The 14,002-nt window shown below is 48.3% G+C and overlaps 1 protein-coding gene across 9 annotated transcripts in view; it reads right to left on the bottom strand.

Annotated features, from left to right (window-relative positions):
* Window positions 1-536: 536 nt before the first annotated feature.
* Window positions 537-14,002, bottom strand: part of LOC102942727 (zinc finger protein 501-like) — a 38,753-nt gene continuing 25,287 nt past the window's right edge. For 2 of the 9 annotated variants that reach the window (XM_043528711.1, XM_043528715.1), the window contains 3 exons: window positions 9,276-9,402; window positions 6,233-6,346; window positions 537-5,903 (listed from right to left, as the gene is read on the bottom strand). In XM_043528711.1, coding sequence (XP_043384646.1) covers window positions 4,189-5,903; window positions 6,233-6,346; window positions 9,276-9,402 — 1,956 coding nt within the window. In that variant the 3' untranslated portion in view covers window positions 537-4,188. Of the gene's footprint in view, window positions 5,904-6,232; window positions 6,347-9,275; window positions 9,403-10,339; window positions 10,456-12,010; window positions 12,661-13,172; window positions 13,451-14,002 lie in introns of those variants that run through there. The other 7 variants (XM_037913263.2, XM_027817656.3, XM_043528714.1 and 4 more) reach the window with 7 other exon arrangements.

Genomic DNA, 14,002 nt, shown 5'->3' with positions numbered 1-14,002 from the left:
AATTACCAATCCTGCAACATTTTACACGTATTTCACAGTACTACTGCCAAAGGCCCCATTGATTTCAATGGGCTTGAGCTAGAATGAGGCAGAGGGTAAGGTTATGACAACAGGGATCTTGAGCTGAAATCCATTCCAGAGATCAGACTCTCTCTCTCTCTGTATATTTCCTGCTAACACGCTTAGAGGCCAGTGGTCTGACTCTCCTCTCATAACAACTTCACACTGTTGTAGACAGTTTAAGGGGTTCCAATGGGATTACTTCTGGTTTACACCAGAATGAGGGAGAGAACGACTCTGTGAACCCAGTCATACTACTACTGATTTGTGCTGGGGTCAGGGAGAGGGGGACAAGATTTCAGCTAGTTTTAGCTCAAAGGGAAGTTTGACTAGCCTATGACAGGGCAGGTATGAGGTTGTATGAGTGACCTCACTGTGCATTTCCATCCCACACCATGTTTGTATTGTTTTTAACTTTAACCTAACTCTGGAGTTGGTAGCCATTTAATGCAAAACAAAGGACACTGAGAGTGGGAGAAACAAAATTCTACTTTATTATTTCAAAGGAGGAACAAAGACAGACTCCCTTCCCCACCCGCAGCCCAGCTCAGCACATTTCAGTCCCAGCCCAGCACATTGCTGCACCCAACTCCCTCATGCACCAGCAACAGCAACATTTACAAACTGGTAGAAAAGTGCAAAGAAGCCATGAGAGATGCGGGGACCCAGTCACAAAAGCAAACAATCCGAAAGCAGGAAACCCAAAAAGCTGAGGTTGGAGGGATGCAGGGTGGGGTGAGTGGGGCAGAGACAGCCTCTCTTGTCCCAACACAGGACACTGCAGTAGATTCAGTGGGGATGGATGATGTTAGGGGCTTATTCCTTCACCCACTCACTTCCCTGGTCCTGCTCACATGAACAGAGAGCAACAATACCCGAAGTCCAAAGGTGCAAACAATTTGATGTTTATTGGGGTGAACTTCCAGCAAGCAATGATTCCAATTTCCTTCCTTAGCGTCCCCTTTCCCAACTCTGACACCACAGAACCTTGCCTGTGTCCCTGTTCCCATTCTCCCCTTTAGCAAAACACGATTCCAATTTCCTCCCCCTTAGCAAAACATGATTCCAATTTCCCCACCCCCATTCTGTTCCCATTCCCCCCCCTTACTTCCTGATTGACTGCAGACTATATAGTAAAACTTGAGTTCTGCTTCGCTATACCTTAACCAATCATTTTACTGAAATTTAACTAACCAATCCTAACATACTGTAACATGATTATTTAACCAATTATATCCTACCACCTTAATTAGTTTACACCCAGCAAAATTAATTATACAGCAGACAGAAACAATTACAGAAGCAGACAGAGACCATGCAAATAAACAATAGCAAAGTGACAAATGACAAAACAATACAGAAGTGAAGATTTCACAACTACATCTATAAAGACATAAGGGTTTCCCAGCTGTGTCTATTGTGAAGTGAGTTCTTAACTAACAGAAAACTATCAAACTGAACTTCCTTTTACATCCTCTAGGCTCTTCCTTTTCTCTGGAGGTGATAGATCAGATCACCTTTGTAACAGCCCCAGATTGCCTTATTTCAGTGTGACTAATCTGGAATGTGAGGTGACCGTTCGCTTCCCAGCTTATGGCTGCCTCTGCTGCTTACCCAAAGGCCTTAGCCTAAGAACAGGGCCTCAGACTGTCACAGTGAGAGAAGGCCCTTACACCAGGAGACAGTGATTTTGATTCTTTCTTTTATACCTCTGTAACTAGCTAAGTGATAAGAATACACCTAAATTCTTAGAGTATAGGCCTTTACAGACAGGCCTGAATATCGACATCCTAACAGATGACCAGCCAGGTTTAGGGCTCCTCATATCTCTCTGGCCATAATGATTGGGGTCAGCCTGGCTTCAAGGCTGGCCAGGTCTGTTGACATCCCCAGCTCACTTCTTGCCTGCACCCAACTTCATCATTTCAGCAATCGAGAGAGACTGTCCTCCTGCCCCCATCATTCTTTGTGTGGTGTCATTCATGACCCTTTAGAGTTCAGGGGCAGCTTCACACGACACTCATAGACCTATTCTTGTCTCTCTCTGGCTCTGATGCAGGGAGTTCACAGTTCTCAGCCTCAGTTGTCTGGCTCTGAAGAGCAAACCCAGCAGCTTCCTAGCTCTGATCCTCCCACCTTCTCCCCCTCCTGACTGTTTCTCACATCACTGCAGGGATCAGGGAATAACTTCTTTCCCTGTTTCAGTCTGTCAATCTTGCTCTCACCTTCAGTGTTTGTGCTGAGAGATATAGATCATTGTCATTGTTCCAACACACAAAAGATCTCATGACAAAGGGTTAGACAGGTTAAAATAATAATTTTTTTAAAAAGGCTTTTCTGGCAATGATAATTTGTCTCATGAAGTCTTCAACAAATCTGAGCTACATCATGTCAAATTAAACTAATATTTAAGTATGTGACCAAACGGCCTTCACAAAGAAAGAAAAACCCACAATACATGTTGGGCTATAAAACACTTTCACATTCATAAACTGAAATCTCAGAGAATCTTTTAAGACTCAAAATCAGGAAAATAAATGTACCCATGTTCTTCTGAAGTGGCTAAACCTGCTTTACTTCCTGCCTCATTATTTGTGTGTATTAGTTACAAAAGTTATAGCATCATTATGCTAAAAGAAAGACAAAAAAAACCCACCCAAACTTCCCATCTACAAATGATCTGGATTAGCCTAGAAAAAGCCCAGAAGCAATTTTATCAATAGATGGAAACAGGGCTATAAGACTGGACAGGTCAAACTGTGCTTTGAGGGTCACTGGGATTTCCCTGCCCACTCCCAGGTCTGTGACACTTTCTTCTCCAGCCTTCAGGAGTCTGATTTAGGATCATAGAAATCAAACTGTGATTCCTAAGCATGGAGAGCCAAGGCCACTGTGGAAGTGACCCTTTGGGAGATGGAGGGGTAGAATGGGGAGAGGACAAAACTCTCTATTGCTTGGACAGAGTTACTGTGCCAAGGGTGGAGTGTGATAGTGATGAGGGAAGGAGGGAATCCCTGCAACTCACCCCATCACCCTCGAATAGCACAGAAGCTAGAACAACATTTACTGTCACTGCTCCAATTTTTTAACATCTAGTTAATTCTGGTCCATAAGGTAGAAAATGTACAAACAATAAATGGTGTTCACCTCGGCCTGAACTAATGTGAGAATTTCTGAGAATGAGACAATCTGGCCCCAAAAGGGGAACTCAGGGACTGGCCATCACTCTGCTAACAGGGGGATAAGATGCTCAGGGTCAGTTTATTACTAGGAATCTGATGGAGGGTCACGGAGATGCGCTGGCTAATCCCGACCACATTTCCTAACATAAAGAGAACCTCAGAGGCTGATGCTGTGGGGGCAGAGGTGGGATCTCTGGGCCTCCTACAAAAAGCCCTGTGGAAATCCATCCCCTGTGTTCTCCCTCTCTTAACCCATGATCCTCAAACATTCGATAGCCCCAGCACCCAGCTTGCTCTGCTTCCTAGTTCCAGAAGCTTCAAACATTTAATCCCCAGTTCCTTGCACAAAACGATCCTCCTGGTCCCTCAATATTTGATCCCACAGATCCCAGTGCCCTGGGGGATTTGGGGAGGGAAGGAGTTACCAGCCTTTCTGGACACCCCCGTTCCAGGGAACAGCTCAAGGTAATTGGAGTAGCCCAGCCCAGGGGCTGGTGGAAGATGTGGGGGTGGGAAAGGTGTCTAGACAGAAGGTGGGGCCAAGCCCAAGTGTCCTTCTCTTAATCTCCATGGAAGGGGGATCCCATCTGGAAAGGATGGGAGAGGGGGAAACTTCAGCCAGGCCGAGGGAGCAGCTGGGGAAGTTTTTCTCTCTTCCTTCCCCCACCTGTGGCCCATTCGCTCAGCAACCAAGACTGCAGCAGGGAGATGGGGCTGATTGGGGCTTCCCATCCTCTGCCTTGGGTTTGGTTAGACCAGTCTAATATGGTGTTATCTACACTTGGAGCATTTTCCACCCTGGGAACGTCTTAGAGGTTTCTTCCCTGTGTGAATTTGCTGATGCCTGATACTATGGGAGCAATCAATGGAAGCTTCCCCCACTTTCAAGGTCTCTCTGTTGTGTGGTTCACTGATGTGTGAACTCAGATTGAATCTTTTCCCACAGTCAAGCTATTTCTAGGGTCTCACGCTTGTGGATTCTCTGATGTTTAGTAAGCTCTGAGCTCATATTGAAGCTTTTCCCACAGTCAAGGCATTTATGAAGGTTATAGCCTGTGTGGATTCTTTGATGTATAATAAGGTTTGATCGCTGATTGAAACTTTTCCCACACTCCAAGCATTTATGGGGGCTCTCTCCTGTGTGGATTGCCTGATGTCTAATAAGGTTTGTTCTCTCAGTGAAACGTTTCCCACAGTGGAGGCATTTATCAGGTTTATCTCCAGTATGAATTTTCTGGTGTCTAATAAGGTGTGAGCTCTGAATGAAACTTTTCCCACACTCAAGGCATTTATAGGGTCTCTCCTCCGTGTGGGTCCTCCAATGTCTAGTGAGGTATGAGCTGTGGCTAAAGTTTTTCCCACAGACCAAGCACTTATGGGGTCTCTCTCCAGTGTGGGTTGTCTGATGTATAACAAGGCTTGATTTCTGAATGAAACATTTCCCACAGTCCAGGCATTTATATGGCCTTTCTCCCATGTGGATTCTCTGATGTTTAGTAAGATTTGATTTGTGACTGAAACTTTTTCCACAGTCCAAACATTTATAGGGCTTCTCTGCTGTGTGGATTCTCTGATGCACAATAAGGCCTGAATTGTAAGCAAAACTTTTCCCACAATCCAAGCATTTATGCGGTTTCTCTCCTGTGTGTATTGTCTGATGTGAAATAAGGTTTGTTCTCTGAATGAAACTTTTCCCACAGTCCAAGCACTTATGAGGTCTCTCTCCTGTGTGGATTGCTTGATGTGTAACAAGAGCTGATCTCTGTGTGAAACTTTTCCCACACTCCAAGCACCTATGGGGGCTCTCTCCTGTGTGGATTACCTGATGTCTAATAAGGTTTGGTCTCTCAATGAAACTTTTCCTACAGTGGAGGCATTGATGAAGTTTATCTCCAGTATGAATTCTCTGATGTCTACTAAGGTGCGAGCTCCGAATGAAACTTTTCCCACACTCGAGACATTTATAGGGTCTCTCTCCCAGGTGGGTCCCCCAGTGTCTAATGAGGTATGAGCTGTGGCTAAAGCTTTTCCCACAGTCTAAGCACCTATGGGGTCTTTCTCCAGTGTGGGTTGTCTGATGTGTAACAAGGCTTGACTTCTGAATGAAACATTTCCCACAGTCTGGGCATTTATATGGTCTTTCTCCTGTGTGGATTCTCCGATGTTTAGTGAGGTTTGAGCTGTTACTGAAGCTTTTCCCACAGTCCAAGCATATATAGGGTCTCTCTCCAGTGTGGGTCCTCCAATGTGCAGTGAGGTATGAGCTGTGGCTAAAGCTCTTCCCACACTCAAAGCATTTATGGGGTTTCCCTCCCATATGGATTGTCTGATGTGTAAGAAGGTGTGATCTCAGAATGAATTGTTTCCCACATTTGAAGCACTGATTGGGTCTCTCTTTCTTGTGATTTGTCTGCTGGGCTGTGGTTTCCTCAGGATCCTTGCATCCTCCCACATATTTAATAGATTCAGCCACTTTCTTGGTAGGCTGGTTTCTGAATAGCCTCTCTGACCAGTGCTGATTTCCAGAGGCTTTTCCTTGTTCCAAGCATTGCGAGAAATTCCCTTCAGCTCTTCTCCCAAAGGTCCCCTGTGGTTCCACTTTCCCAGGAAATTCCTGATGTTGATTCTCCTCCTCTTTCTCACTCTCTTGCTCATCACCTGCTGGGAGAAAGAGAGACAATCTGGGCAGGAGTCATTGTCTATGGTGGGGAGAAAGAGGTATAGCACAAAGGGAAAATCCAACACAATAAATTTTCAAAGACTGAACAATTGGATTCTGCCTCCACATCCCATGCAAACACTCACAGGGAAGGAAATGCCTGCAGCTAGCAGGACGGGTGGAAAGCCATGAATGATATATATTGAGTACAGCCCTGACCTGGATGAGATGAGGCAGAACTGATGTGTTCGCTGACACCACATTTTTGGGATTCTCAATATTTTTCCTCAATCGCCAGATGGTTTCTGTGTCAGTTTCACCAACTCCTTACCTATGTGGGTATCTCTCAGAATCTCCCTTTCCTGGCAGGTCTGGAGATCGGGTACCCACGGCTCTTCCCATCGTTCCAGCCGGGTGATCAGGTCAGGTTTGGGAATGGGAAATCCTGCTCAGGGGGTGAAAAGAGACAAGATCAGGGTGCATGGAGGATAGGGAGAGTATTTATCACGAAGGACATTCCTGGAGTTGAACCTGTGCCTGTGCTGTGCTGGGGGAACATGGAATCCAAGAGGACAGGAACATGGTCATTGAACCCCCTTGGGAGAGGCAAATGTCTGGGGAGGTGAGAGGAATTGTTACACCCTCAATAGGAGTTTGCAGGATCTGTGCACTATGCGGGCCTTGCTGACACACACGCAGGTCTAGAGTTAACCCCCTGTCTATTTCTAAACCTGCAGTGCCCAGACCCCTCCTCATCGCTGGAGCTAGTCCCAAGAAAGGAGGTGAAGAGGGTGTGACACTGCACCGCATATTCTTCATAGTGATATTATTATGATATAATTATAGCGTAATTAATATTCCTTTTTTGCAAGATGGGTCATGTAAGATGTCATTGGAAAAGTTATGATTTGCTGAGTATGAATATCCAATTTGTATGCATGTATCATTTTTGTATCTGAAATATTGATTATTGACTAGGAATCTGTAATTCAAATGGGCTTGCTCTGGAAAACACCCACAGCCAGCCTTTCAGGTACAACAATGAAGAAGCCACGCGAGGCTGATGGTCCATCAGCAAAGACAATGGACCATGGAATAGCTTAACCTTCCTGTGGGCATTTTGGCCAGCCAGTAAGCAATGGCTGCTATAACTCTACAAGGACATGTGACCAGACCACATGTCTCTGTACTCCATCTTGGGATGTCAGTATTTGTCCACAAACCAGTCTGGGAACCAAGTTTTGAAACAAAGGGTTTCCACCGTATGCTAAAGCTATATAAGGCAGGGAGTGAATTCATCTGTTCTGCACTCCCCATATAAGAAGTCTCCTGGAAACACCTGAGGAACAAAGACTGAACTGGGGGAAGTGCTGGATCCAGGCTAAAGGGATTTCTAGCCTGTGTATGAAGACCTGAGAAACACAAGCTGTACAGCTAATGCAGCTTGTGCCTTAAGAATCTACAAGTCTGCCTGTACCATCCGTTAGGGTGAGAATCTGCTAATTCATATCCATAGGTAACGAGTTATATGGGCTCGTTGTGCCCATGCTCCATCAATATTCGTGATGGTGGGCCCGGCTCCACCAATGTTTGGGCCCCAGGCCTTGTGCTTTGGGGGTCCCCTCACCATGGATCGGCAACATGGGGCACTCTCACCTCACTCTCCCCTGCCTCCCCACAAGAAGCTCCCCCCGTCCCCTGTGCAGAGAGTCTCAGCAGAGGCAGGGCAGCTCCATATGCTGCCTCTGTTCCCCCTCCTCCCCCAGCGCTGACCTGGCCAACAGGAGCTGCTGCGGGCGGCGCCAGAGCTGCCTGGCCGCACCTCCACAGCAGGGAGGGGGAGGGAGCCACAGACAGTGGCTCTTAGCCCCGGGCAGAGAGAGAGCAGCAGGAGTCTGTCACTGTCAGACAGACACAGCCGGGGGGTTGTAGGGAGAGACAGATGGAGCCGGGGGTGGGGGAAAGGAGCAGCAATGGGCACCTCGGAGCTGGCATAAAATACAGAGTACAGAGGGGGTTTCCTGGCAGGGCTATAGCAACCTCACCCCCGCAGAGCAGACACAGGCTGCAGTGGCTCCGTCCATCACTCCTCCCCACCCCACAGAGACCCACACAACCCTGTGCTCCCCCTAAAGACCCATGCCCCCGTCACCCCTCTTCAGAGAGCCCCCCCTTTGTGCCAGACAGCTCCCCTCCCCCACTGCCTCCCCTGCTCCCTACAACCTCCTCCTTTGCCTTCCTCCTCCCCCGCAGCTCATTGGCTGGGAGGCTCCCAGCCTATTGGCCACCGCGGCCAATGGGAGTTGCACCTGAGGCAGGGTGCCTGCTTGCAGATGCAGACCTGCCTGGCCATGCTCATTGCTGCTGGTGCCAGGCCCCCCGCTAGCTCCCCAGGCTGCCCTGGACCCTGCGTCCCCCCGAAGTACGGGGCCTCCCAAAGCACAGGACGCGGGGCAATCACCCCGGTCCATCCTGTGGACGGGACGGCTCTGCTTGGGCACCACCAAAAATTATACAAACCTGGCACCCATGTTCATATCCAACGTATTTAGTATATTAACCTTAGTTTGTGTTTTGTTTATTTGCTAGGTAATCTGCTTTGATCTGTTTGCTATCACGTATCATCCCTTAAAATCTATCTTTTGTAGTTAATAAACTTGTTTTACGTTTTAATCTAAACCCAGTGTGCCTTTAAGTGAAGTGTCTTGGGAAAAAAATCTCAGCTTGATTTAACACAAGTTTGTTGCATTTCCTCCCCACACTGAGCGGGGAGGCGAACTCTGTGACCTTATGTTGTACAATTCCCTGTGCAGCACAATATGGTATAATTTTGGGTTCATAGTCCAGAGGGGGTGCATGTCTGGGGAGCTGGGAGTTATCCTGGTTGTAGCATTTCTGTTGTTGGTTCATGCAGGGGCTGGACAGAGAACCTGCATGTAACTGCAGCGGGGTGTGTCCCTGCCTGTGTGGATGCCCTGGTGGAAGTGTGGGACCAGGAGTGGGTCTACAACTTGTCACAGTAGCACAGTGTGAGAGGGAGCCCAGGCCTTGTGGGTCAGAGGGCTCAGTGGTACCCCAGTTCCAGGTGGCACCCCGGGAGGAACCAGTCACACAGGGATTCTGTATGTGCCAGAGAAATAATACAGACAAAACAATATATGACTTCTGCCCCCTTGAAAGCTGGAGGGGTAGGGATGAGATAGAATGTCCATTAGGTTTTGACATCCCTATCTCATTGAAAGTCTCTCTCACATAGCAGCTGTGGATTATAGGGTTTGTTCACCTCCAGTCTATCTCACCAAAGATGTACCTGACAGATTTGGAAATGCAAGACCCCATGGCTTCTAGTAACAGAGAGGCGAGGAAAGCCTTACCCAGTGAGGTCACATTCTCGTAATTCTCCTCCATGACTTCCCTGTACAGGGCTCTCTGACTGGGGTCCAGCAGGGCCCCCTGCCCCTTGGTGAAATACACAGCCACATCCTCGAAAGTCACCGGCATCTGAAACAACAAATGTTCCCTACTCAGCACCTGCTGCCACAGTCACAATCCCACTATTCATGGGAAGGAAGGAAGAAAGCAAGCTAGCTCACTGGGGGGGAGGAGGAACAGACTGAGCAGGATGGGGGTGAGATTCTGCTAGAGCAGCCAGAAAGTTGGCAAGAAAGTGAGAGCTCCGTGTCCCTCCCAGCAGACAGAGGAGGGCAGAGTCTTCTAATTTACCACAAACCTACGAGGCACAGGCTGATGTGGGAAGCAGAGCTCTGGGTAGGGGACAGGGACAGGAATCCCAGCACCTTTCCTTTGTATTCCCCCGCAGTCTCTGCCTAGACTCTTGGTGGGGAACTCTGGTCTGTTTTCCCAGCCCTGTCTGGTGGGAGGGAGGGATGTTCCTGTTTTAGAAATGGGGGAATGTTCACCTCCCAATGGGCCTGTTCATAAATCAGGCCTTAGCCTGAGCAAGTCCCAGTGGGTTTTTCAGACCTTTCCTCCTCTCTACCTGACCCTGTGTATTCTTTTTTGGCCTTCCTAATTATATTTTTACACTTCATTTGCCAGAGTTCATACTCCTTTCTATTTTCCTCAATAGGATTTAACTTCCACTTTTTAAAGGATGTCTTTTTGCCTCTCACTTCTTCTTTTACTTTGTTGTTTAGCCATGGTGGCACTTTTTATTGTGTCTTTTAAATTTGGGATGCATTTAAGTTGAGCCTCTATTATGGTGTTTTTTAAAGGGTTTCAATGCAGCTTTCAGAGATTTGACTTGTGGCACGTATCTTTTATTTCTGTTTAACTAACTTCCTCATTTTTTGTATAGTTCCCCTTTTTGAAATTAAATGCTATCATGTTGGGCTGCTTGTGATGTTTTCCCCAGCACAGAGATGTTAAATTTAATTATATTATGGTCACTATTAAAAAGAGGTATAGCTATATTCACCTCTTGGACCAGCTCCTCTGCTCCACTGACGACTGCATCAAGAATTGCCTCTCCTCTTGTGGGTTCCAGGACTAGCTGCTCCAAGAATTAGTTATTTAAGGTGTCAAGAAACTTTATCTCTGAATCCCATCCTGAGGTGACATGTACCCAGTCAATATGGGGATAGTTGAAATCCCCCATTATTATTGCAGCCGATGAAGTGAGCTGTAGCTCACGAAAGCTTATGCTCAAATAAATTTGTTAGTCTCTAAGGTACCACAAGTACTCCTTTTCTTTTTGCGAATACACACTAACACGGCTGCTACTCTGAAACCTGTCATTATAATTGAGTTTTTTATGTTTATAACCTCTCTTATCTCCCTGAGCATTTCACAGTCACTATCGCCATCCTGGTCAGGTGGTCCCTCCTGCTATATTCTTGTTGTTCAAGCATGGAATAACTAGATTCTATGGCACAGTTTGGTTCATTTAAGATTTTTACTTCATTCGATTCTACGCTTTCTTTCACATATAATGCCACTGCCCCACTAGTACAACCTGTTCTGATCTTCCGATATATTTTGTACCCTGGTATTACTGTGTCCCATTGATTATCCTCATTCCACCAAGTTTCTGTGATACCTACTATATCAATATCCTCATTTAATACCAGACACTCAAGTTCACCCATCTTATTATTGAGACTTCTAGCGTTTGCATATAAACACTTAAAATAATTGTCACTTTCTAGCTGTCTGCCATGATGTGGTGTAATTGAATGGGACTTTTTTTTCATTTGACTGTTTCTCATCAGATCCTTCCCAATATTGTATCATCTTCCATCCTCTCCTCCTTACTAGGACATAGGGAATCTCCATTTATAGATCCTCCCCTAAGTGATGTCTCTGTCTGAACCACGTGCTCCTCCGCACCTGTCAGCTTTCCCCCAGCTCTTGGTTTAAAAACTGCTCTATGACCTTTTTAATTGTAAGTGCCAGCAATCTGGTTCCATTTTGGTTTAGGTGGAGCCCATCCTTCCTGTATAGGTTCCCCCTTTCCCAAAAGGTCGCCCACTTCCTAATAAATCTAAACCCCTCCTCCCTACACCATTGTCTCATCCACGTATTGAGACCCTGCAGTTCTACCTGTCTAACTGGCCCTGTGCATGGAACTGGAAGCATTTCAGAGAACGCTACTATGGAAGTCCTGGACTTCAATCTCTTACCTAGCAGCCTGAATTTGGCATCCAGGACCTTTTTCCTATCCTTCCCTATGTAATTGGTACCTACATGTACCACCACCACCGGCTCCTCCCCAGAATTACACATAAGTCTGTCTAGATGTCTTGAGAGAGACAAGGTAGGCAAGGTAATATATTTACTGGACCAACTTCTGCTGGGGAAAGAGATACTCATTTGAGCTACACAGAGCTCTTCTTCAGGTCTGGGAAATGTACTCAGAGTGTCATAGCTAAATACAAAATGGAACAGATTGTTTAGCATTAGTAGGTAACACATATTTCAGGAGACCATTCAAGGTGAAACTGGTCCAATAAAAGATATTATCTGACCCACCTTGTATCTGGGACTTGTATCCTGGGACTGACACAGCTTCAGTAACACTGTATTAAATATGAAATGGCAGAACTACTAACTGTGGTATGTAATAGTTTGCTAAAATCAGCATCTGTACCAGAAGACTGGACGATACCTAACGTAATCTCCAGAGGCAATCCTGGCAATTACAGGCCAGTAAGACTAAATTCAGTTGAATTGGTTGAATCTATAGTAAAGAACAGAAATATCAGAAACATAAATAAACATTATATGCTGGAGAACAGTCAACATCACTTCTTCAGGCCAGAGAGAGGCAGACACTAGCCTCTTCTCCCTCTGGTGGCAGCAGCTGACGACTGAGTACCCCACTCTCCTCCAGCAGTCCCAGGCTGATCTCATTAGCTCACTCGGATCTACCCCTGCTGTTCTGGCGGTGACTCTGAGCCCTGAATCCTGCTCAGAAATCCAAGAGGGGCCCTGGTCCATCCTGCCACCCCAGACGGTCCCAGTCAGGAGCCAGAGACCAGAAATCGTGAGTCTGGCTTAAGAAAATAGTGAAAGAGTGTGTCTGTTGGGGGCCAGTTCTGTGGGGCTATTTGCCTTGTAACTTTGGAGCCCTTAGGGGTTAGTCCCCTACTCCCCCCGCCAGCGTGACCATTTCCTCTGAAAACAAAATCCCCAGCTGGCTGATGGGTAGGGCAGCCCCCCCGCACGATGCGGTGGGGGAGCGCCCATTGTATCTCTGACGATCGCTCTCCTTTATCACTAGCCTCTCTCCCCATTCCCCAGCCAGTCTCCGCTTGCACCGCCATTCTCCCTCCAGCCCCCCAAGTCTCACCCTCCCCACTTTCTCCCCTTCTCACTGCCCCCCACCGCACCATTTTCCTTCTATCCCACCCCTCCTCCCGCCCCCTGATTCTCCGGCATTGCCTCATCCTCCCTGCAACGCAACCACTGCCCCCTACTCCCATCCCCCCCCCCCCCGCATCCCTGTTCAGCCCCCTCCTGCCCCTCACACATCCCATTTCATGCCTCAATCCCCCCCTGCCCCACTTCAACCCCCTTCCGGCTCCCACCCCCCTATATCCTCCCACGTGTCGCTGTCCCAGCTCTCGCCATGGCGCGCGTTGGCTTCACCCGCCCTGCAAACACCGGGAGCTGGCGGCAGCTTCCCTGGGCCCAGGGCAGGGAATCGCAGCCAGCCCCGCTGGGAGCAGCCTGGGGCCAAACCCTCCCCCTGCAGCCAGGGTGGCACCGGGGGGCACCGCTCCCTGGGGGGATGGGCAGGTCTCTCTTACCTTCCCTCCAAGCGGTGCCCTCCCTGGGAGCAGAGACTGGAGCCCGGAAAGCGGGGTCCTGGCCAGGCTGGGGTCTCTGCACCGGGAGAGGCTCCTGGGAGCAGGGGGGAATGTTGCTGCTGGAGATTCCCCTCTCCCGGCTGCAGCCAGGGCTCCGGGGTCCCCAGCAGCAGCTGCCGGGGATTCAGGGATCTTGCAATGAGCGCGGGCTCCTCACAAAGCCCCAGAGTCACTGCAGCGAGAGCGATTCACTTCCTGCTGCCCAGACTGAGTGACCCCAGCGATCGCTCCCAGAGCCGCATCCCAGCTGCTCCTGGGTCCTAGCGATCAAGGGATTGCACGGCAGCCCCCTGCTCCAGACACTGCCTCCGGGGGCCCCAGTTCCCCTAGGCACAGGCAGCTTCTCTCAGCATTAAGGGGGAATCAGGCACAGAAGACACTGTGTCAATGGGCAGAAAGGAGACGTGCAGATCCCAGGATGGGGGGAGAAGGGGCATTTCTATGGAGACTGGGCATTGTTCCACAGAGTCCCCAGTATTAACAGGGACACACATGGTCCTGGTCCTCGACAGGCTACCCAGAACCGGGATCAGCAGGAGACACGTTTCTCGGTGACACTGACTCTGTGTGTGAGTCACTCTGATCACAGACTGGCACAAGGAGCAGTTTGTCAGAGACGGTCTCTTGTCTTCATACCACGCTCACTGGCTACTAGCCCTGGCCTGGAGCTACAAGCTCTGCTCCCCTAACTCGGGCCATGTAGCTGTCAGTGCTTTGCAGGTTCCTCTGGTTATTCGCAGGGCTGGATTAACCCGTCACTGGGCCATTTC

This window comes from Chelonia mydas, chromosome 14 (assembly GCF_015237465.2).
Source record: "Chelonia mydas isolate rCheMyd1 chromosome 14, rCheMyd1.pri.v2, whole genome shotgun sequence".
Lineage (NCBI taxonomy): Eukaryota > Metazoa > Chordata > Testudines > Cheloniidae > Chelonia > Chelonia mydas.
Note: the sequence above shows the minus strand (reverse complement) of the source record. Positions and strands in the feature narration are given on the sequence as shown.